The 25,644-nt window shown below is 45.7% G+C and overlaps 1 protein-coding gene across 1 annotated transcript in view; it reads right to left on the reverse strand.

The window, feature by feature from the left end:
* Positions 1-25,644, reverse strand: part of TRIM54 (tripartite motif containing 54) — a 229,480-nt gene that overhangs the window by 64,220 nt on the left and 139,616 nt on the right. The window contains exons 3-6 of the mRNA XM_085613274.1: positions 17,293-17,464; positions 14,180-14,275; positions 11,675-11,908; positions 9,102-9,124 (exon numbers count right to left, since the gene is read on the reverse strand). Coding sequence (XP_085469400.1) covers positions 9,102-9,124; positions 11,675-11,908; positions 14,180-14,275; positions 17,293-17,464 — 525 coding nt within the window. The remainder of the gene's footprint in view (positions 1-9,101; positions 9,125-11,674; positions 11,909-14,179; positions 14,276-17,292; positions 17,465-25,644) is intronic.

Genomic DNA, 25,644 nt, shown 5'->3' on the forward strand with positions numbered 1-25,644 from the left:
TAGACGAGCTTAAGAGGAATCAACAAATAACTATAAAACCCGCCGATAAGGGGGGAGCTATAGTTATCCAACTAAAAGAGGCATACGAAAATGAATGCAGGAGATTATTGGGAGATGAGAGGAATTACAGAATTCTTAGAAGCGATCCTACCCCAGAACTTCAAATAGAGATCGGCATGATTGTTGAGGAAGCCCTAAATAATGACTGGATCACAGACCATGAGGCTGGTTTTTTACTTAAGAAAGACCCTGTGACACCAGCGTTCTATACCCTACCTAAAGTACACAAAGTCACTAGACCTCCACCAGGAAGACCTATTGTGGCAGGAATTAATTCCATATTGGAGCCCTTGTCACAATATTGTGATTTTTATCTTAACCCCTTCAGTGCCCATGACGAGCTGGACTCGTCATGGGCCGCGGTGGCGCTGTGCCCATGACGAGTCCAGCTCGTCATAGACCCCGCCCGCTAATGCAACGGCCGGCACTGGGCGGGGAAAGGGGCGGGCACTGAAGGGGTTAAACCGTTGGTACAGAGTAGTAGGGCATACCTTAAAGATACAACTGAGGTTCTCAATCTCCTAACAGACATGGATTTTGACCCAGAAGAGGAATTTTTGGTGGGATTGGACATTGAGTCCCTTTACACCAATATTCCGCAACAAGAGACTCTGAGTATGATGGAGGAACTTCTATTTGACCTGGATTGGCAGTATCAGACCCCTAGACCATTTATTTTACATCTAGCTGAGTTGGCCCTAACAAAAAATTTCTTTGAGTTCAATGGAGTACTGTATTTGCAAACCCATGGTACTTCTATGGGAAGTGCCTTCGCACCCAGTCTAGCGGGTCTCGATGTGGCAACTTTTGAGCAGAAATACATCTTTAATGCAGACAATCCATGGACCAATAACATACAGGTCTGGAAACGGTTTATAGATGACGTCCTCCTCATTTGGAGAGGTAATGAGACATCTATAAAGGAGTTCTTACACTGGCTAAATGCACGTAACCAGTTTTTACATTTCACCAAGACGATCACCAAGGAGAGTTTACCTTTTTTGGATTTGGTCATCTCTCCCTTTGAGGGAAAACTGTCTACTAAAGTCTATCATAAGATCACGGACAAGAATGGACTGTTGCATTTTGGGAGTTTTCACCCCAGATCCCTACGGGAAAATCTTCCGGTAGGACAGTTCCTGCGACTTCGCAGGAACTGTTCTCAACCTAATGAGTTTAAGACTGAGGCAGTACGCTTAGCAGGCAAATTGAATGCGAGAGGATATCCGACACATATTGTCAGACGAGCTCCGAAACGAGCATGGAATTGCCCTAGAGAGGCATTACTAACGAAAGTTGAAAGACCAGCGAGCAATAAGATAGTGTGTGTGACGACCTTTAACACCTCCTCCACAGCTATTAAGCGTATTGTCCTGAAACACTGGCGGATATTGAACTCCAGTGGCCTCAAACTAGAGAAACCCCTCTTCGCTTTTAGGAGGGGCCAGAATCTGAGGGATCAATTGGTACACTCTCGCCCTAAAAACAACTTTCGGGGGGCTCCCCGAACAGGAGGTTTTTTGACACCAGTTACGGGGCACACACAATGTGGGTCATGTGACGTTTGTCACCTGACCAGGAACACTAAAGAGGTGGATGTGGGTTTGAAATACCCGTGGCAACAGCGAGTACATACAAACTGTAACTCATCTAATGTTATTTACATGATCAAGTGCCCGTGTAATTTCATCTACATCGGGATGACCTGCAGAAAGGTTAAAGTAAGGATTATGGAGCATAGGAGTAATATCAGGTGCGCCAGGACCAACACACGCCTCACTTTACACTATGCAGAGAAAGGACATACAACACAGGACATATTGTGGACAGTATTAGATAAACCCAATATTACATCTTCTGTGAGGGATCCTTCAAAGTTCCTTTTCTGGCGAGAGCAGAAGTGGGTATATCGTACTAGAAGTCATGAAACTGGACTCAACGATGACATACCGTGGTCAGCTCTAGGAAGAAAATGATCCAGTACAGTGGGCAACAGTCACCTGGTGAATTTGAGGAGTCCCTGGAGTTTAATGTCTTATAGTATCAGGAACAAATAAGAGGATCAATGGGCATACCTATAATAAAGGAGACGAAAGGACGTTGTTTCTGTTTGTTTACGTTAACTTCTTGTTAATATGGGTAGAGACACACACTAAGGTATCCTCTAACATTTAAAGTTTACATCATAGACATATAACAATTTCTGAGCCCACTCGTAATAAGTTGTATGTAACATCATGCCGAGACTCTGTATCACTACGTTTGTAGACATAATGGCCTCCTAACTTCTACTAAATTGAGAGTGTACTAGTAAGGTTAGCAGTCTAGCATAGAAGTGTGAACGAGCCTTGACGCCCGATTACGTGTCACGCACACCGTCATCAGCACGCATTACGTGTTATGATAGCGGAAGTGATATACCGTAGGAATTGCCAGTGAGACCATCTTCGCGGCACCAGGAGAGACGGAGTCCGTAGGCGGCGCACCACTCTTGACGAAGTAAGGGGTATTTGCTGAGAGAGTGAGTGAAGTGAGCCAGATCGAGTTTATAGCTATCGAGGGGAAGAACTTAGAGCACTTGATCCGGCAGCATGCAAAGAGAAGCCTGAGTGTAGCAAGGTATCTCCGGCTCCCTTTTTACAACAGGGGGTACATACGCATTAAGCAGAAGTTCACGAGAGCCTCCATGGTTTTCTAAAGAGGCTGTGAATGAGGAGGACAGAGTACAACTTCCATAGCTAATACAATGAGGATAATAGGAAACTAAGTGCAATTATGTGACATATACGGGTCCATAAGCTAGACCGTATAGAGGGACCACGTTGGACTCGACTGACGATCTTTAACATTAAACACACTTGTGGTTTTTGTTTCCCCCTCTGCAGTGTGTGACTACAGAGGGTCGCTCTCTACTCCAGTGCCTTGTCGAGCAACGTGCTTAATAAACTCTGGTAAGCATATTGACAGGCTGGATATGGTACTGAGCTTACACGTATTTGTTGGAAATACCTCCTATTATGATGGGGGTAATAACCCCAAAATAACTTTTACTTACATGTGTGGGTGTTGGAGTATGTCTCTGGCATGTGGTGCGACGCGTTACTCCGTGTGAGTGATGTAATAAATACATTCAGATATTGTTGTGGGTACTAAGCACATAATAGTGTGTCTTGAATACACCACTGGATGGGCCATTGCTTGCCTGATTGAATTATGATGGTGAATTGAGCTCCACATAGACTAAAATTTCGGCCACACCAAATAGGTGGTTGGCAATTGCTGTTGTTTGTCCAAGAAGCACACGTGATAAAGTTTTGTTGTGATAAATGTGAGGTTTTATTTTCACATTTTTTTGTTTTAGTAAGTTACACAAGGAACTCCAGACTGATAGGTGGAGTATAACCCACAATAGTGGGGATTTACGGGGGTTTGGAAAAGGGCATAAGGATCCAATTTGTCCTGAGGAATGCCGAAGATTTAATTTTGGATCGGCAGAAACATGTCGACTGTTATGCAGCATGGAGGGGTGGTGAGCACTTAAATTAACTCACTCCACCATCATCCATTTGGTATATAGTTTCTTCACATATATACCTTTTTAATCTGACTGGGGAATCCAGGAATAAAATTATTATAGAGACATCCCTGGGTCAGTTTTTAAACTCACCTTTTCTGCACTAAAGGATCCTGCCTTTTTGTTTGTTTGTATCATTGTTGTACTGTTTACCCCTCCCTATTGCTCCGCCTCTAGCGTTGGTAGGCGCAGAGGCGTCAGTAGCAGCCCGATGATGAAGCATGCCACAACTTGTTGTGGGTGAGGGCAGTTTTCACAAAACATGTGTGCTTTCTTGAAATTACCAACAATTGCCATTTGATTGAGGCCTCTTTATACCCTACCTCCTGTTTTGTGTGTGTAACTTTATTCTTGAGGAGGATGAGGTAGGGTTTATACCTTCTCCCCCTTTTCTTTATTGTGATTAATATTGGAAGGAATGGTGTCATATATTTGAGTCCTATCTCACTGCAAAACGGAGGAGAAAATGACATGCTCTCATGCATTACTTAGAGCTGACGGCAGGAACATTTATGAGACACTATCAACCCAGTCAGCGAATCAGGACAAAGTGGGGGATCTAAGTTGGATTTATTCCAAACCAGGATGACAATGCTTGAGGATCATTTTGGAGACAAAGTGAATGTTGTCTTAGAAAGACATAACTTCTTTGGCTGGATATAAGGGAAAATGGAAAGTTGCTCGATTTTATATATATATATAAGAGCATTGCATGGAATATCTAACATGTGTAACTTTGGGACCTTGCATGATTCTTTAATAAGAGATCAACTGATACGCGGCAGAAACTATTCCCACATCCAAGAAAATCTTTGGGCTGCAAACCCATATTCGAAGGAAGCTAAAGATATACCCACGAGGGTAGAACATACTGATTAATGTGTTAAAATGATGGAATCTCCTGACGCATACATGTATACAAATACATTAAGAGGTTATAATGCAAAGAATAAAAAAAAACAAGATAAATTGTCACGTGATAGAGCCTTGATTAAATGTCGTCATTGGGGGTCATGTAGCTAACATCCTTGTGGAAAGGGCTCAATATAGGAAATGTGGGAAGAGGGGACATTTCCTAAGAGTATGCAATGACTCAAAAATAAAAAAAAAGTGTGAGTGTGGATGTGGTTGACACTGTGAAAGACAATAACAAGTATTGTGTTTAAAATTGATGCAGTACTTTCCATGATCCAATCACCATCTTGTAAGATTGTATTAGATAATGAGGCAGCACAAGTCTTTGCACACTCACATTCCTCTTTCACTCTGACTGATAGGGAAGTGATCAATGACAAATGTGGCTTACATAAATATGTGATTGAAAAAATGGGCATCAAACCAGGTGGTTTTAATAAGGACTCTTTTCAATTGGAATGATTGGTCCAAATGGAAATTTGATTTAAGGGCAGAATGAAAATAGGAAATACAAATATTGCAAAACGTTATAAAAGCAAACAAATGCAAACTGGAAATTGCTGAGACAATTGCGACAATCAGAGGGAACAGACTATAACAAGGGGACTGAATTGAAAACAAGGAATACATGGACATGTATTGTAATGTTTTAATATGTATTGTATATTTGACGAATAAAAAGAATTAAAAAAAATTAAATATGCAAAAAAAGGGACCCAACCTCCTAGGATAGAGAGACCAGAAATAACTTGAAATTATTATAACTTCCAATGCGTAGGAACATGTTCTTATTGTAAATCGCTCTTTCACAGGAGAAGAGGTATGCAAGGAATTCCCTGAATTATTTACTGGTGACTTAGGACTTCTTTCTAATTTCAAACACAAAATTAAACTTAAATCTTCTGCCAGACCTGTGTCACATAAGGTCTGTCCCGTCCGGCACATGATGAAAGAGCCTTTGAAAAAAGAGCTTGACAATCTCCTGAAACTTAAAGTTATTAAATCTATAAAAGGTTTGCTTTGGTTGGCTCCTATAGTTATCAATGCCAAGGAGGGTGGGAAAGACATACCTATATTTGTTGATTTAAGGGATCTAAATGCCAATGTATGAGTGGGTCGCCATCCCGTTCCTTGAATAAATGAAATGCTGAGCGTTATAGGAGAAGCAAGCGGATTTTCAGTGTTGGATTTATCATCAGAATACCATGAAGTGGTCTTACACCAGATTCCTGCGCCCTCACTTCCTTCACAACGCCTTTTGGGGCTTTTCAGTCTCATTGCGTGCCATTCGGGTTGGCCTCTGCTGCCATTGCCTTTCAATGCATAATGCAAAAGCTACTGCAGCCGAATGATCAAGATGACATGCGGCAAGGATGAGTCAAGGCACAATAAGATTTTAATGCATGTATTAACGAGACTTAAAAAGCTGGTCTGAGCATAAAAAAAAGAGAAATGTGAACTAGGTGTCTGATCGGTTTCACATTTAGGTCACACATTGTCTAAAGACAGAATTAAGCCCAAGACAGATCTGGTAGGAGCTGCTGGCACAGCATCAAAGATGAGGCAAGGTCTTTCCTGGGCCTGGCTGAATACTATTCCAAATTTGCAAAAGGTTTTGCAGACAAGGTTGAGCCAATTAGGACCTTACATTAGAAAGGAACTCTCTTTATATGGACATCCAACTGTAATGAGACTTTCTTAACCAGAAGGAAATTCATTGTTGAAGCCCCGTCTTTAGCTGATTTTGATAAATGTCTTGTACCATCCTAACCACAGATGCCAGCACCAAAGGTTTAGGTGCCATGTTAGCTGAGTATGCCACGTCTGGTGGCTCAGTATGCCCGGTCTGGTGGTTTAGTGGACTAATGCATCCACTGTAGGGGTCTGTGTTCGACCTCATGGTCACAGGTTCAAATCCCAGTGGGTCCACTCATCCTTTCATCCTTCTGAGGTCGATAAAATGAGTATCATTGAGTTGGGTAACAATAAACAGCTTTTACACAGCGCCAAGATACCCCTGGGTGAACGTGTGCTTTAGAAATACACATGTTATGTTGAGGTAAGAAAAAGGTCATAACTTTTGATTCCAGCACACTTAAGTGTTCTGAGACAAATTACTCTACCGTGAGAAGGAGGCTTTGACATGTGCTTGGACAATTAAACATTAGAAGCTTTTTATGGGGTTTTCTTTCATTGTAAGAACAGATTACAAACCTTCATTTTTGCCTCTTCTCTAAAGGATGTAGAACGCACACTCCCAGAAATGTTCAATGGTCACTATGAGTAATAGATTACAATGTTAAGATGGAGTATCGTCCCGATTCACATACTAAGGTGGTTGACTGTCTATCCCGGACACCTATTAAAAGTAGGGATAGTGTTGAGTGACAATGTGGTGACAATAATGATGGAAGGACCTAACAACAGATTAGAAGTGAAGTTCGGAACAAGGTGAAGAACTTAAAATGTTAGAAATATACATAAAAAGGGTTGCTAATAAGTCGTAAGGATGTGCCTGAGCAGGCAAAGAGAAGTCAGAAGTGAGATATGTCTAGTGGGTGACATGGTACTGAGAGGCAAGAAAACAGTGCCCCAGATCTCTGAGAGATCAAATAGTCGACTTAGCTCATGAGAGTCATCAGGGCAGAAGTTTATCCAAAAACAACGTCCATCATCATTTTAGTGGCCTCACGTGGATAACTTGATAGAAGAGAAGGTTCGAGATTGCATACGGTGTGCCAATAGCAACAGTTCTAAATGTACCAGAAAGACTCCCTTGTCACCAGCGGAGGTACCCAACAAACCGTAGACCAAATTAGCTATGGAATTCAATTACCCCATTCAATAACCCGGTTTAGGGGCAGATATATTACAATACTGGTAGACAACCATTCCAAATGGATAGAACCCTTTGTTTTTTACATCACCACTGGTGTCCTCCTGAATGTCCTTACAACTATTTTCCTGAGGGAGGTTCACCCAAGACGTTGAAAACTAGAAATGCAGAACAATTTAATTCAGAGCATTTTCAGAATTTCCTCCAAGAATGTTTGGTAGAACATCTCAGAAGAGCTCTAGATTGGCCACAAGCTAAAGGCTTGGTTGGAAGAGTCAATAAAATGATCCAATCATGTATTCAATGGGCTTGTATTTTGGGTAAAGATATTGATGAGGCGATACAGGAGAAGTTGTGGTCTTAGGGCATCACCCCTTATAGGATCACAGGGTTCTTAAGGAGTGGACTGCCTGCTACTAAAAGGGTTCTTGCGTGGTTATCAGAGAGTGTGGCAGTGAGTGTTGATATACAACAAAAAAGGGTCCTGGAAACAAATAAAGAGTTGCCAAAGGAAAAACAAGACCAGATGCGACAGAAGACATTGCATAAAAAACACTGTAATGGAAGAGTTTGAAAATCTGCCGGGCAAACGAACCCAGTGTGTAAGAAAAAAACAAATGTCTCTTTCCTATCCCATAAAGATTGAGGAACTCGGATGTAAAGTTGTCATATTGGAAAATGGATCGCTGTGTAGTATGGACAGACTGATTACAGCAGCTCCACATACTGTAGGGATAGTAATGTTGCTAATCCGAGAATGACTCGCGATGCACCTATTTTGATCAAGAAACCTACCAGAGCCAAAGACCCACCTGTTTTACAGGAGACGTTTTGTGAAAATGATTGTTTATGTAGTTCTTCTGCACTCTTTTGTATGTTTTTTAATCCACAAGTATTAGCATGTACATATGTTTACTTTCCTCCCCTTCCCCTTCCCCTCCCCCTCCCGAGGGAGATGCGTTATAATTATGTACTTATAATATATTGATTTTCTCTAACTCATAGTAGGCTCTCCCACCCCTGTCCCCTGCTCTCACTTGGAACATCCCTGGTCTAGAATGTTGCTGCCCTAAGATTCTACTCAGTCACATTATGAAGAACTGTGAAGCCAACAGGCACCGGATTTTGGAAGCCGAGTCTTGGTCTGGAAGAATAAAACCTCTCTATTCATCACCTCTCCGTGTAGGGTGATACAACAGAGAGACCGAGGCACCATCACCCGGCATCCAAGGCGTTCGGTTCACCCGGCCTTTACGCATATCCATTGCAAGTGATGCGTGGGAAACATTTAAAGCAGTATGTGCCTCCGTGCTCAAGGCGTCACTGCTGCAATACCAAGGCCACAGGCGCCCTCTAGTGTCACTAAAGAGGCATTACTTCAAAACTGAAAACATGGAGGTGGTAGGTTAAAGCCAACAGCATGACTGGGTGAAAGCAGCAACCTGCCACAGTGTAAATGCTTCTAACTGACGATTACTAGCCGCCGGAAAACATGGCAAAGGCATACAAAAAATCATTTTTACTCATTACAGGTTGCAATGTGTGCTGATGGAGTCAACAGTTGCTACAGGGGTCAGAAGTTGTGTATCTTCATGTTAACATATTAAATAGGTGACCAGGCTAAGTTTGCACATGAGTTTTTTTAAGACAACAAGATTAAAAGTTTGGGGTCATACATCGATCATGTGAGTAGAACACGGAAGGGGGGGCACTTACTTCTTGTTCAGCTCTTTGGCGTGCTGCAACGAGAGAAGAAAGACATTGATTTGCAACCACAGTTCATGATTCTGGATTCACTGGCCTATCCTCCGCCCTCCAAACCCGCTTGTTTCATGTTTTAAAAAAAAAAATCATTTAAAACTGAGGTTGCTTTTTCCCCACGAAGTCTCAATTTTGGCAGATGACGATGCCGCGGGCGACAGGACAAGTGACTTGCCCAGGATCTTGCCATTTTGCCAAAATGAGAAGCCAGGATTGAAATTCAAGTGTTCTCTTTCCCAAGCCAACAGTTCAGCCACTAAGCTGATGTCTCCCTAGTTTCATTGGATTGAAAACCCCATGATATTAACCCAGCGCTCACTGCTGCAGCGCCGACCCATAGGGATTGAGAAGTGCTTTAGAAGTGCTCCCCAGATGTTCGCCAGAAGATGATTTACCTCCCAGGACCCCGCGCCTCTCCCTGTCTCATGGACTGCACATCTACAGGTCATGACTAGAAGGAACATCTCCTGTAATGCAAATCACCCCCTGACCAGCTGACTCCATTGAAACGTCCCATACAGCGGTCCTCTCAAGACCCTCGTGTTACCCCTCCTCATACCACCAGCCTGCGAAGGGGCTGTTGGGGATTGTGCTCGGCCAGCTGTGTGACGGATTTCAGTTTAAATCCATAGACACTGGCAAAACCCCACCAGATGGAGATTTTCCTTTGCCTATTATACCAAGGCGCGCCATTTCCCCCACTTTTCAGGTTAACTTTAGCTGGAACTGGGGACTCTGCGTGTGTAATGCATTCAGGTGTGTATTTTGGTGTACCTTAACCTTTGACCTGCCTGTCCAGCAGAAGAGGGGAAAGGAGGAGGAAAGAGGTTCTAGTTGCCATAAAAACAGTCTGTGAACATCCCAGCACATCCAGGAATGGACTCCTTTAGGTGATACTACAGATGTGGGGCGGACATACATTCTAAAATGTGGGAACAAGTGTTCCAGCTGCTGGGTGTTCTGAAATGAGTGATCAAGGTCCTTGAAGATAATACAGGCTCCAGATGTTCCCATGTGGGACTTAAGGCAATGAGACACCACGGCAGAAAGGTACCATCAGCGGCAGGGATATGTGTCTAGGCGTGTGCCGACCACTGCCGGCGTATATGATGTGGAAGTCATGTGCCCTCCTAGACTCAGAGCCCTCAGGTTATTTGACCAAATGGCTGCTAATAGCAGGGCCAACAACACAGACATAATCCTTACAGTGTGGAGAAAACTGATGGGGGCATTTTATTCCCTCCGTCTGGTTCTTGGCTACAGATGTTTGTGTGATTTAGGGTAATGGGTTGGCATAGGTAAATGAGCGGGATAGGGACGCTTCCAGATGAGAGAGGTTATCTTTCCTTACAGGATCATTGTGTTCATTTTTGTGGAATATTTGGGAAGGCGCCACCTCACAACCCACACGGAAGAGGATTATGATAGATCTGATTGGACTTTTAAAAAGTAATAAAAACAATATTAGAAAAGGCAGGTGAAGTTGACCCAGATAGCGGGGCAACACTTGGCAGTTAGGACAATATACGCATCCCTCCTGTATGATGTGTTTATAGGGAAGCAGAGAGTGCATCCAGGAAACCCCTGGGTATTTGTGCAATCAAGTCCTTAGGCACCTGTGTCTTAGTGTCAGACCTGAGAGATAGCTGTACCTTTTACAAGATAAAACAGCGTTTATTTTGCCACAACCAAGGGGGTAAAAGATTATTCGGTCCTGAGGGATTCAAACTTGCAATCGATCGCCTCCACGCTTCTTTTGCGGACTCCGCGTCTCACTATCAGAGCGCAGCAGCCTTTCTGGGAAGGAAGAGAAATAACAAAGCCTTTGCGGGGCCCGAGCTCTGGTGCACAACAAAGGGCAGAACCAAAATGGATCCCATTGCTTTGGAAGCTCTGGCTGCAGACCTGCTCAGAGATGCTTGAGGAGTCTGACTTCTACCTCCTAATGCACATTGTTAGGCCATACGCGGCCTCCCCCTGTGTCCTGCACTGGAAGGGGTTTGGAAAGGCAGCAGCCCTGCCCAGGAAGTCTGCACTGCCCCCCTGAGAATGTATATTCAGATCCCCCTCAACCACATGGCCCAGCTTTAAACTGAACTTAGCTTCTCGTTATCGCCCCTTGGAATGGATACAAGCTGCCCATGCAGGGCCAGCCCATGTATGTGTGTGGACTTCAGAAGACGCTCTACAGCCCCAGCTTGGAAAGACACCTGACCAGCACACCCTGTGTTACTGCTCTCCCGGTGAACAGCGCCCAGTGTCCCTTATTTCCGACCCCTGGATCCTCGGTGTTCCTGTTACAGGGACATTTGAACTTTTGACATTACATCTTCATGGGTGGACATTTTCGTTCAGGTTTTGGTGGTGGGCTTTTGGATTTTACAGACTTATTAAATCTTTATCCGCCCGCCACATGACCTTTCACCCCTGTCTGTGTATTTCCCACCCCACTGCCTGAAGTAGTGTCGGGCTCCAGTACTGCGCGCCAAAGCCGTGCACTGAAGCCCAAAAGTGGGCGCCCACGTCACCTGCAGGAAGGCGGCCATCTGCGGCTCCTCCATGGACTGGATGGCGGTCTCCACCAGCTTGGAGGTGACCTCCAGGTGGTCGCCATGCTGGCGGATGAGGGCGCGCACGTGCCGCAGCTTCTCCTCCTGCTCTCGCGCGATGAACTGCAGCAGCTCCTTCTTCCGCTCCTCCATGATGGCGTAGAGGGAGTCGAAGCGCTGGCTCAGGTGCTGCTTCTGGCGCCGGCTGTTCTCCTGCGGATGAATCCAGAGGGTCAAGAGATGAAAAGAGTGCACTGCACACTGTTCAGCTGGAGAGGGGGCCGTGTTTTAGGGTCTACAATATCTGGTTATATAATAACATATATATGGATTATGGGGGGGGGGGTTATTCACAAGTGGGGTACGGTTAAGACACATCAACGCTCATCCCTCGTGTATAGGGTAAAAAGAGGTACTCCGTTTAATAAATATAGATGTATAAAACTGAGACACAAAAATATAACTTAGTTGAAGCCTAAAAATCATGTTTAGTTTTCTGTCAGCAGGTCTCATAGTCAACAGCTCTTTGGATCAGTATTTAGCTGTGCTTTAAATGGGCAGGTGCTGTCCGGTACGGAGTACCTGCACTTGTTTAATTTAAAACGGAGAGTGCCTGCACTTCTCAGCACTGCTGCAATGCATTTAATGGCAGAGTACGGGCACTTCTCATGAACCAGCTGGTACTGTGGATAATGAGTGCCGGCACTTTCATATTTCCATTCCTAGCACTGGTACTATGCCTGGCCAAACCTTCACCTCGGTGGTAGTTGTTACTTGGGCGATGGCCTGGGGCGCAGTCTCATCAGAGAGGTAATACTTTGAGGGAAGGCAGAGCATTTGCAGAATTTCAAACCTGCTAATCAGGGGCTGTGCCAGGCACAGCCTTGTGGAAAAAAGTAAAAAAGCCTCTTGAAGTTGTGTCTCCTTTTTCTATGAAATATTATTACATTGCATTATTATGACTTTCTTCAGACTCTAGGGTGTTACTCTGACTTTTGCCTTGCCCTCCTTTTCCTCTGGGTATTTCATTTAAACATACTGTGCGAGACCGCCAATAGAGTCGGTCAAACAAAACAGCACAATGTTGGGCTTTTATGGCCTCAACAGAATGAACATGCTGAATATCTCTGTCCTTTATTGATCAGTTTTCTCTCCTTCTACCTTTCGAGGCTCTGCTGGTCATGTTCCCAATTCAGTTAATTTGTCTTTGGGATAGAATCAGGTTTAAAATTAGACTCAAAATGCCGCCAAACAGAACCCCCCCCCCCCCCCAGTATTAAGGTAAGTCATCACAACCAAGTGCAAGTGAACCCCCTTGACCAGGCTAGATGTCGGTTAGGCAAAGGATGAGCAGCTAAATCTTTTCATGATCTCCTTCCCTAAAATAGTATTTTATGGCCTAATGTGACAGTGACGTGGCCGAGAAGAATGGGAAGGAGGAGGTTTTGTCTATGATCTTCTGACATCACTTCCCTAACAAGGCCCAAGGGTTTCTGGATTTAGAACGCTTTGGAAGGTGATGTGAATAAGCCCCGAGTTGACTCGATTCAAATTCGTTACTCAATTTTGATGTTTTTTATTATGATTATAATGTGTATGAATTGCTTTTATGATTGCAGTATCTTACAATCGAATAAAGCTGAATTTGAATTTGACTCTATTCATCACAGACAGAGCTGGCTGCCATCGGCCTCTAGACCCTCATAGGAGGGCACTACACTGTTTGGGGAGAGTGCCAGGAATTCATATGGGACTACCCTGTTCCTGGGATGAGTCAAGAAGTCACCCCTCAGAATTCACCCTCAAGGCGCTGTCATATGGAAGGAGGCAGGATCATAGGCTTTCAATTCTAAACCACCTCCTCTTCAGAAGCCCCTGATGAAGAGAGGGTAGCTGGCGAAAGGAGGTCGGGTTACCTGGAAAGGGCGAGCAGATGGGCTCTTGGGTTCACTTTTCATGTATCTTTTAAAGGTGAGATGTTTTAAAGGCGGTCTTTGTTTTAGGCGAAAGTGATAATCTTACCACTTTGCACAGATCATGAAGTTTGAGCTAGTAAGTCAGGTTCCTTAAGTGAAAAAAGGATTTGTTTAAAAGTCTTCACACAAAAATGTTCTTAAAAAGATAATTCTGCTAAAAAGTGGGGGTTGCAGTGTTTTTTCTCCTGCAAATCTGATTGTAACTGAAGGTTTCTCGAACAATTAATTTATTTTAAAACGTTGAACACTTTATCAGATTTATAAAGATTGCAAAGTTGAAAACAAAATTCATAAACATTTCCTAGGAGGAAATCCTTGGAACCTTTCACGCTAAGCAGTCCTGGTCGCCATGTGTTGGCGGCCCTGTGGCACACTGCTGATCTGTTCCAATGGGCAGCACAGGTGTGGGTTTTCATCTTCTATGGATGCAGCTCCTGCCATGCTCCAGCCCCCTCCCCTCGCCTCCAGTTCAGTAATGGCCGCCCACATGCCCGTCCGCTGAGCTTACCTCGATGGTCTTGCAGATCTCCTCCATCTGCGAGATGATCGCCTGGATCCTATCGTTGCCGGCCACCATCATGGCGATGCCATCGCTCAGCTCGCTCTGTGGGAGGTGGAACGAAAAGGGTCAGCTCAGCAGCAAACAGGAGTCTGTGTGTCAGCCGGGAGTCTGTGCATTGACCGCAGAACAGCACCCAGAGCGAAGAGGGGTCAACAGGAAAACTAACCATTTCAAGCATGGAGATTAATTAGCTAGAGAAACATTATCTTAGGGAAATGAGTTTTTGGGCTTTATATGTGTGTAACATAGACTACGAGTAACCCCTAGCGTGATGGGTGTAGCGTGATGGGTGTGCCCAGATGTAGGTCCTGTGGCACGCTTTGCCAAAGGACTCAACCTGCACCACTTGCATGAGACGGAGAAAGGCTTATAAACATCTGGAGTTGGTTGTGTTCCATCAGGAGGCAGCAGATCCAAGCCGAACAAAGCAGCCAGTATTATATCGCCAGGAAAGATCACCATTGGGGCCCAAGCGACAGAAACACCACTCTCATCACCAGGACTCCTCGGTGCTGGGTGTGTGGTCCAGATAGAAAGTTCTATGAATTATTCATTTGCTACAATGTTTTTGTTTTACATTATATTTCATTAACTTTGATATCCATACTATAATCGGTTCTCTCAGGTCCATGCAATAAGGACAAGAAGAGATCTTGAGAGGGTTCAACTTTAGAGAAAGGCAAAACCGTGCTATGAAAGACAGTAAAGATAGTAAAGCTCAACTCATACGTCATTAGGCTGCCTGGGATTTGGGATGGTTAAACACATGACCTTGAATTTCATGTTAAACCCCATAATATGAGGATTGAGTTTTAAAGCACCCCGCTCAGTGACAGAATTACTTTTGTGAATGTGGGCAGACAATGTCATCCATATGGAATCACCCACAACAATTTCCCGCTTGCCCATATGAGGAAAAGTATATTATGGCAACAAGCATTGGCCAAACCTTACAGGCTCATGTAGAAGCTGAAGGATGCCCTCCATTTGTATACTAAGTATTCGCGCTAAACGTAGAATTACTCTTCTCCCATAATTCTGCATAATCTCACGGAACTCGTAGGTAATTCTGCATGATTGCGCTGTACAGAATGACATGAATTACGCACACCCCTAATCACTATCTGTGACCCTTGACAGTTAGGGCAAAGGTTATGGTTACCTTCAATAGCTTCAATAGACAAAAAAATTGAGAAAGACCCTTGGGATCCCTGGACAGAAACTATGGAACAGTCTCAGTCGTTGATTCTGAACAAAACCTGTTTCACTACATTCCAGTAAAAACGACAAAACTAAACTTCCCAAACACACCTTTAACGAATTTAATTCCAGAATTGAGTATCCATAGAAAGCAAGAACTAAACACATCCTACACATCTGTTGGGAGAAGAACTGCCCTGTCCTGATAATAGGATGCATCTAGCTCCATGGCTCTGAAAGGACCTTGGTGACATGCAGCAATATATAAACCTTAAAACAATAAATTGAAATAAAAGAAATCCCTTAAAAACCTAGTAATAAAGATGTAAAGATTAACTCTAAAATATCCACCTATCAGTTCATATAGCTACCAAGCCCGATTACTTATGAGCAGTCAGGACCTGGTGAGGTAAGCGAGTCTTTGCAGAGCACTGACGTGGTGAGGTTGTGATACCACAATATCAACTTTTAAATATTGAACTTCGATCTCATAAAATTCAAGATATTAATGTCTACAACATTACCAAGGTAATGTACAAGAAAAGTAAATCTACATTCTCTAAATTTGCTTACCTTGAGATGTTGTGCAAGTCAATATCTTGCAGTCAATGTTGTTGCAGGACGAATTTTCTGCGTTTGTATTTCTAACATACAATTATGATTTAAAAAGGGGAAAACTTCTCAAACTAAGGGGCACTGTAGGTCGAAAAGGCATCTGACCAAGTGAATTGGGGCTTGTAGCAGGACGTGCTAAATACATTTATCTCAACACAAGAAAGCCAGTCTTTGCAAACTATGCCTCACAATCTGCTGTTTTGCTTTGAATGGCTTTCTGTGATTTTCCAATGTCTCCGTTACTATTTCCAATGGCACATAAGACCTCTTACCCAGAGAACTGACAGTGAATAAAGTTTGAGATCTAGTGAACAAAGTCTTGTTAGGGGACAATTGTCTATAAAGAGGAAAAATACTGGAACCGGCCTCTCCTGTTGCTCCGTGTTTTAAAGCTATTCTGTGTAAACCTGAGGCACTAAACTTGGCATTACTGATATCAAATGAGAAAACAGAACCGAAAGGAATAATGGCTTTTTGTTAAAACAAATACTTCGTATTAATTTTAAATCATTGAATTCTGACAAAAATCACATTTTTTTTACCAGACCTTTCTATGTCCTCATATGATTAAATTATGAAGAACAGCTTCTTGTATTTCTGTAATGTATATGTGTATTTCATGTTGTAGTTACGTGTAATCCTAAATATTGTAAGCTCCCCTGGGCCCATTGTATCCAGTAACTCTCACTTTTCACCTCATCTTCCTCTTCTGTAAGAGTGAAATGTCAGCCTAACTATAACGTCCCAGTAACCTTTGGTTTTTGTCAGTGAATATATATTCAATGAAAAAAACCAAAGGTTACATGGACTTTATAGTTAGGCTGACATTTCACTTGACATAAACAGAGAAATACACCAGTTATAGTTACCTGAGCTAACTATAACTCACACCCCGCAATGAACTGCTTATGACCTCACATATTACATCACTCATGACATGGTCAGTGATATATATATACATATATATATAGTCATCTTGGCTCCATGTTTCCAGCCCAGGGCTTTCATTTGACAACCCAATGTGTTGTGAAAGTTTAATTTTAGAACCAATTTACCTGACCTGATAATAACCCCCATGGGTGGGTTCTTTGCTGACTTTGGCAGCCCCACATAACGAACGCAAGAGCTCTGTTGTCGCCCCCATGTTGGGTGCTTGCTATGAGAGTCGTATCGGAGGCCCTGTGCCAGGAATTTCAGACTGCGCTTTCAGACCTCTGGCAGCAGGAGGCGGGGAGGGACAGTACCTTCTGGCGCTTGTAGACGTTGGCGAGAGGTGCCACCTCGCAGTTCTTGTGCGCCCCGAAGACCTTGCACATGGAGCAGGTGGGGGCCTCGCAGGTCAGGCAGTAAATGTTAATCTTCTCGTCCTCGTGCTCCTCACACATGATTTGTTGCTCCGCCTTGGTGTGGATCGGCCTATGGTGAAAGAGGTCAGAGGTCAAGAGGGGGTAAATGTTGGAAATGTCAACCACACTCAACTAGTCAAGGTGACAGGCAAGCACAACATCTGCAGTGCCATGGAGGATAGTGGAGCCACTCTGGGAGATGGGGGTGCAGTTCCATTGCTGTGAGATATTCCTGCACAGGTTCATTTAGTGCTTCCACTGGGGTTGCTGGGTCCTAAGAACCCCAAGTTCTTTAAGGGAAATAAAAGGTACATAGATAAAGGGCCCTGTTCATAAAGCTTTCTTCCAGGATTAGATGTGTCTCATAAAAATTCAACAAAACTTTTCTAAGTCATACCTACCCACAAGAAAATCTTTGTGTAGGGGTCTGAAAGTGATTCGCCAGTGAACACACAATTTGATAAGTAGAAAAAACTGAATTGGAGCTGTATTACGAACTGAAAGCACAGGCACATCTGCCAATCACGCATAATCAGGAAGCGGGTTCGAATCCCAGAAAATCTCCATGCGTCAAGAAACACCTGTAACGTAGTCTGTGTCTATTGTGAAGCGCTGCTAAGTCCTTGGGCAAGGTTGGCGCTATGTAAAACTGTCCAAAATAAGATGCAGATCCCAGTGGCACAACGAAACTTGAGGGGGTCCCTTTGCAAAGTACAAGGAGGGGGGACGACACGCTACGACCCAGTCAGCTTTCAGGCCAGGGCCCCGCTGCCCGTGCACAGTGCCTGAGTGGACCCCCTGGAGCTCCCTACCCCCCCATCCCCCGGCACCGCAGGGGTAGCAGGGGCTGTTGTTACGCCACTGGTGGATCCTGCCTGTCACTCACAGTCTAAATCTCATCCTCCAAGAGTATGGGCAAAGCATTCATTGTTGATGTCAGGATTCGTCGGTGAATTGCAAAGCGTGAGAATGGAAAATAAGGGATCAATCCCAGCTTGACCAAAGGGTGTGATCTTAGACAAATGCTTTATTTCACAAGCCTCCTATCTGTGCATTATCACTTGTCAAAGTACCTTCAAATGCATGAGTTCAGGTTATGCACTGTACAAAAATCATGTCTTGTGTTTAATTTAATAGGCTATAAGATTTCTCCTTCTGTGATAAGCATCTAAGCAGCATTTACTAATAGCATTGTTATCATAAACTGTCCCTTTTAATAAAAGCTTTTCATAACTTTAAGTAGGAGAGTGAAAAGCTTCCATCTGTTAAAGAAATACACTTTCTTGAACTTTGAAGACACCGTATAATATTCTCACGTGATGTTTATTAGGGCTTGGCTCCTGCACAGGCTCTTAGAGCCAGTGTCAACTCTTGGCTCGGCTCGCACTGTTAATTTGTTGACTCACCCACCTCTAGCAAATTCCCACTGAAATCGAGGTGCACTTCAACAGTCCAGCCGCAAGACTCAAGTGTCCATCACATAACCACATCTCTAGTGTCCACCACGTCTCCACTGTACAGCACACAAGCACGTGTCCAGTGTGCATAACACAACCACGTCTCCGGTATCCACCACACAACCGCATCTCCAGTGTCAACCACACAACCACGTCTCCAGTCTGCACAACACAACCACGTCTCCAGGGTCCACCACACAACCACATCTCCAGTGTCCACCACACAACCACATCTCCAGTGTACACCATGCAAGCACAAAGGGAAAACTCATGTACACTACACTTGAAACTCCTGGGTGTCACAGACTACATTCAAAAAGTCATAAATCATATTTACATCACTTTTTAAATAATGCATCATGGTACTGTGGCTTCAAGGTAAAAACGCACTCAATGTAAAAATACTGTACTGCTAGAAATAGTTGTTAATCTAGAAAAACCCACTAATCTCACCATGCACGCACAAGGGTGGCGTGCAACGCCCTGACACTGCAGCCCACACGTCTAACAGAATCCCCTTCAAGTACTGTGAGGAAATGGGGTGTGTTTTATGGTGTGGTTGTGCAACCTCACAGTGTAATACACTTGAGAATCCCCTTTAGGAACAGTATGGTTCATCTGCCAAACCTTAGTTGAACCCTGGGTAGCCGTGGCACTGAGCAGCAAGGCTTCCACAGAGGAACAAGTGTAAAGCATTTAAACAGCACCAAAACAATTGACGATGAAATCGACATGGGTGCTGCAGGCTGCAAGGAAGAGAGGGGCGCGTTGCTCCGGTCCTGACTGTGGTGTCGGCCCCTGCTGTGGTTGCTTCGCTCGGCAGGCTTGTTTACCGGTGCTGAGAGACCCGGGCGGCGTCGGGGGCAGGCTGCTTAATCGAGGAGGGCCCGACTTGCTTTGGACGGTTGGCTGACCCGGTGTTTTCCCACTGAGGCTGCAGCGAAGGAATCAAGGTTCGGAGCGGTTTACAGCGGCTGGGGCGAGATTCCGGTTTTTGAAAGGAGAGATTCCCTCGTTGGCCGCGGCTGGCTGAACAGCAAGGTGAGAAGCAAAACGGAGGGGAAAACAAGATATGAGCAGTCAGGGTTTTTTCCTTTTGTGACTTGGCACTTGGAGGAGGAAGAGTTGCAGGTGGTGGATGACCTGGAGGCTGTATTGCATCTTAGTCCCGAGGTGCAGCAGGCCATTGAGCAGTGTTGAAAACGTACATTTGAAAGTGCCCTTATTCTCCTGGTGTGTTGGTAGCTGTCACCTTACCTGCTTGCCCTGGAAAGGATCGTTGTGCCTGCTGACTGTCTCCCTCCCGCTGCCGCCATCTCACCGCGGCCGCTGTGAGGAGAGGAGACTACACCCCCCAGCATCCTCTGCGGCGGAAGAGGAAGCCGCCCCGTGTACTTTCGCGCCTGGAGGCGCTATAAACAGCTGCTGGGCTTCCGCCTCACGGGACCGCGCGCGGGCGGCGCCGGGCTGAGCCCGGGCAGAGGGCGGGCCGTCTGTGGCCGTCCGGGGCTGGCCGTGGCTGGGCTGGGCCAGTGGACAAGTGCACCAGGAATTATTTAATTCTTAACACGGACAGATACTTGTCGTGTATTGGTTTATTATTTTAGTGATATAGAGATTCTGGTTGATCCAGATCAAGGCCATTCAGAGTGCGTAGTTTTATTACTTTTTTGATTGTTTATTAAGTGTATTAACCATGTCAACATCTACTAAGGAGATTGTGCGATCCAATATAGCCACCCTTGACAATTACCTTGTGAAAGTAGTGGATAAAATTAACAAAGAACGTCGACTTTCCTTAGGCCGGAGGTGTACTTTGGATCCTCTTTCTAATACTCCTAATCCACCCACCTCTTTGCCTATCTTACCCGGGGGTGGCAGTGACAATTCAATATGCCTCGAACCATCTAGTATGGTTTCCGTCCCAGAACCAGAGTCCGTTCCAGAACCAGAACCAGAGTCTATATCGACTATGTCAGATCCACCCCAAGTACCATTGGTTTTATGCTCTCCGGTTCCGAGAGCACAGAGAGTGCTAAGATCAGGGAAGGGCGCTGGTAGGCCAACTATTTCAAAACGGGGGGGGGAACCATAACAAAAAAAGATTAGACCCCCCATCTAAGTGCATAGTGAGTGATCCAGTCATAGAAACTGAAAACACCCAAGTTAAATTAGATTCTAAGCAATTAGAGTTTTTGGTCAGTATAATAGATACGAAACTTGATAAGATCATTTTGTCTTTAATGGATAAACTTGATACTCTTTCAGAAGAAATTAAGAGGCTGGGCGGGCTTTTATTTATTTATTTATTTATTTATTTATTTAAATTCTTTTTATTTGCATTTTTAAACAACAAAAAACAACGCAACCCACTGCTGTGTACACATAACATGATATGGACGATACAGCCGCCCATCAATCCACCGCCAGTAATACTATAGATACGCTCCCCTACAAAGTGTTCGATCAACATGCACTTGACCCAGCCATCCACCCACCCCCTCCCGCCGTACTGTCTCATGACCCATCTATGTAATCCAGCGTGCCCTACATGTAATCCGACCCGCATTCGTCTCCCAGCAATATCAGGACATGTACATTGAAATTACAGTGCTTGAAGCGTGGTCTGCGCCAACCAGTGAGTGAAGGGCTCCCAGATGTCCTTTGGCCTGGATCGCATCGGCATCAGCTCCCAATATAGCGCTAGCTGCGACTGGCAATATACTACGCTTCGAACCCAGTCCCTGATACTAGGCGCTGTAGCCACCCCCCAGTGCATCGCAATTTGGCGTTTGGCCAGTAGGATAAGCATCGCTGGCAACTTCCGGTGCTTGGGTTTGACCATAGGCAATATACCTAGCAGTGCAGCCTGCGGGGTGCATGGGAGCAGCAGACCAGTGATTGTTCCCACTATGTTCATCACTTTGACCCAGAAAGCCGCCAGCGGGGGACAGTCCCACGCCATATGTATGAAGGTCGCCCCGCCCGCGTGACACCGCCAGCAAGTATCGGAATCTCTCAATCCCATGCGGTGGAGCCGGCGAGGGGTACGATATACCATATGAATATATTTAAAATGTATCAGGCGAAGTCGGTAATTGGGGGATAGGACCTCCAGGAGTCTACAGCATAGATCCCAGTGTTCATCAGAAATGTCGGCACCCAATTCCGCAGACCACAGCTCACGGGCCGTCGGGATCACTACGGGATGGCTATATTGCATACGTTGGTACAATCTGGATATAAGCTTGCGTCCTGACTCCACCGCTAGCACGCTCTCTAGGGCTGGTAAATCTGGCGGAGGAGCCGGAAACGTAGGAAACAGTTTTTGACCTGTGTGGCGTAACTGGTAGTAAAGTAGTGTGTCCAGCAGCGTCGGAGCTTCCTCGCCACACATCTGCTCCAGCGTGATGAAGGAACCGCCCGGGAATAAATCTCCCACTGTGCGAAGGCCGTGTGCCGCAGCTCGCTCGCCAGTGCGCATATTTTGCAGCGGGGACCACATCGGGTTATTCCGCAGCGGCATCGATCCGGCATGTAAGAGGTCCAGTCCGGCCCTGCGCCGTAGCCCATCCCAGGCCCATCTAAGTGCGTGCACCGGGTCTATGTCGGTGCATCTCCGCTTGTGCGGCGCATATAGGGCCTATGCGAGCGGCAACGGTGCCGCTCTATCCGTTTCTATCGCCACATGTGGCTGGAACGGTGTTGGGTGGACCCAGTGGTGTAAAAACTGTGCCTGCGCGCAGTAGGCATAGAGTGGGAAATCCGGCGCTGCCAGGCCTCCCTGCCGTTGCGGGAGAGTGAGGGTCTCCCACGCCACCCTCGGCTGCTTACCTCCCCACGCCAGCTCCACCATCTGCGAGCGCAATTGGCGCAAAAAACTAGCAGTCAGGGGCAGCGGAATGTTCCCGAAGAGATATAAGAACTTCGTCAGGATGACCATCTTGGCCACTGCAATCCTGCCCGCCAGCGAAAGGGGCAAATGCTTCCAGCGGCCGACCCGCTCCTCGACCCAGCCCAGCGCCCGCCCATAATTCTCCGACCATATTTGCTGCATATCAGTGCTGATCCAGACCCCCAAGTATCGCACCGGTCCGTCCGCCCACTCCAGCGGGCAATTCGGGGAAAAGCGAGTCGTCCCGGCCATCAAAGGTAGAATAACCGACTTCTCCCAATTTATGGTTACACCCGATAGCAAGCCATACTCTATCAATTCTCCGGTCATGGGCGAAAGGTTTTCCTGCGGGTCGGTTACATATAAAGTAATATCATCCGCGTATAGGGACACGGTCAGTGCCCTCGATGAAAAGCCAATGCTCCGGTCTGCATGGTGCTGTCGGATGCGAGCCGCCAATGGTTCTGTGGCGATAGCAAATAGCAGGGGCGATAAGGGGCAGCCCTGTCTCGTACCCCTCCCGATGGCAAAGGGCGCAGAGACGAGCCCGTTCACCCGTACCCGGGCAGTGATGTTGGTATACAGCAAGCGAATATAGCCAATGAATGCCACACTCATACCCATTCGCTGCAGCAAGGGAAACAGGAATCCCCATTCCAGGGAGTCGAACGCTTTTGTTGCGTCCAACAGCACCGCTACGGCTTGTACATGCGGGGCTAAGTAGTGTAGCACACCAAATAATGTTCGAAGGTTGTGAGACGTAGAGCGGCCCGGCACAAAGCCCGATTGGTCAGGGCGTATCATAAGTGGCAGTACCGGTTGCAACCGCGATGCTAGCATTTTCGCGAATATCTTTGCATCCGTATTAATTAAGGACAGCGGCCTATATGAATCGCAGTGTTGCGCGTCTTTATCCGGTTTTAAGAGGGCGATAATGACCGCCTCTCTCATCGATTCCGGGAGCACACCCGCTTCAACGGCCTCAGCATATACTGCCAGTAGTTTGGGGGCCAGCAGTTCCGCATATTCCTTGTAGAATTGCGCCGGTAACCCATCCGGACCCGGCGCTTTTCCGGCTGCCAATGCGCCTATCGCATCCTTAACGTCTTCTATCTCGAAGGGGCGATCAAAGTACCCCTTTTGGTGTGCATTGAACCAAATGAGCTGGATCGTATCAAAGTATCCCGACAGCTCCGACAGCGGTGGCGCACCCCGGGTACGGTACAATTCTTTATAAAAAGTCCGAAACGTATCTAGAATTGCTGGAGGAGTATACGCATGCCCACCCTCCGATGTCGCCACTGAGGAGATGAAGGGGGATGGCCTCTGCGAACGCAGCAGGAGAGCGAGCGTCCTGCCCGGTCGGTCCCCCTCGCCATATCTGCGGGCCACAGCCTGTTTAGTCAGAAACTTAAGCTCCCTATCTGCTTCAGCCTGGTATTCGGTGAGCTTGGTGCGCGTGTCCGCCAGAGTTGTCGCCGATAGGTCCGAACAGTACTGCACCTCCAGAGTATGCAGGCTGTCTTCCAGCCGCTTCAGCGTTCCCCTGATGGTCTTCAGCACTGTGGCCTGTCCCTCAATGCAGTGACCTCTTATCACCACCTTGAAAGCGTCCCACAGGGTGCCTTCCGACGCAACAGAGCCAGTGTTCTGTTCAAAATATTCCGTCACGTGTTGGTATATGCCTTCCCGAAACACGGCTGGGCGGGCTTTTAAACTCCCACCCAGGGACCAAGCTTAATACAAAGGACCCATTAATGGTTAAGGCATCAGAACCGAAAACTCTTAATAACGAGGATCCTTGCCCTAATACTACAGCCATACCGAACTTAGCGGTGGGTCCAAATACACCTCTTACATCCACCGTGGTGAATAAGTCAGGGAATATTGTCGATAAGACTAAAAGTTATGGCCATCCTAGACCTAATTTACCCCCGGAATGTGCACCATATGTGGTGGTTCTGACTAATGTTCCACCACTTCAGGTCAATGGGTCCTGTAGTAATCCAGAAACCCATGAGTCCCTTAAGAACAAAACGGTGGCTTGGTTAAATCGAGAGTGTGGGTACCCAGTAGCATTGTCTCATCAAATCTTAACTACTACTAGAGCGAATTGGATAGGGAACTCTCCCAAAAGCAATGGTGGCGATTGTGTGATCGTCAATTTAAACGACCCACAACTAGCTACCACCACTCTGCTTAGAGCCACCTCTCGATCCTCGAATGAACAGGGTATTTTACTCAGACCACTGGGGTTTTTCTATCAACATGTTATTAGTAAACCCTCTAATGTTTTTAAAAGGGGTAGTGGCAGTGCCTCTAATGTGTTCAATAGGTCTGAGGTAGTTACATCTAATCGGTTTTAATGTTTGAGTGATCTAGACTGTAATGACTGACTGGTTCCCGATGTGGCACCCTGCGAAGATGGATTAGCACTCAGTGGGGTGGCGCTAGAAGGAAATACTCCTGGGACGTCTGAAAATGTTAGTACTCCCCTTGACGTCTGCCCGTTAATCAGTTCTGCGGACGATATTGAGGGGGATAAAGGAGTATCTCATGTAGTTGACAATCCCAGCTTGAGCCCAAGCATTTCCCCCCTGGTTGAAGGCATCGAAACATCTTCTGGTTCTATAAGTAGCTTTTTGGTAAGCTGGAATATTGCTGGTCTAGCTTCAAAAGAAACTAGCTTGGGGTGGTCAGAGTTTATTAACCTCTTTGACATTTGCTGCTTCCAAGAAACATGGTGTAAAAAAATTTCAGGTTATAATGGTTTTGTTTCTTACCAGTTACCTGCAACTGCATCCATTTCTGGTAGAGCTAAGGGAGGGCTCTTGGTTTTAATTTCCATCCAAATCCCCATTATTGTTAAGAAACATGTTCTAGTGGGAGCCCACTCAC

Source organism: Triturus cristatus, chromosome 6 (assembly GCF_964204655.1).
Source record: "Triturus cristatus chromosome 6, aTriCri1.1, whole genome shotgun sequence".
NCBI classification, from domain to species: Eukaryota; Metazoa; Chordata; class Amphibia; order Caudata; family Salamandridae; genus Triturus; species Triturus cristatus.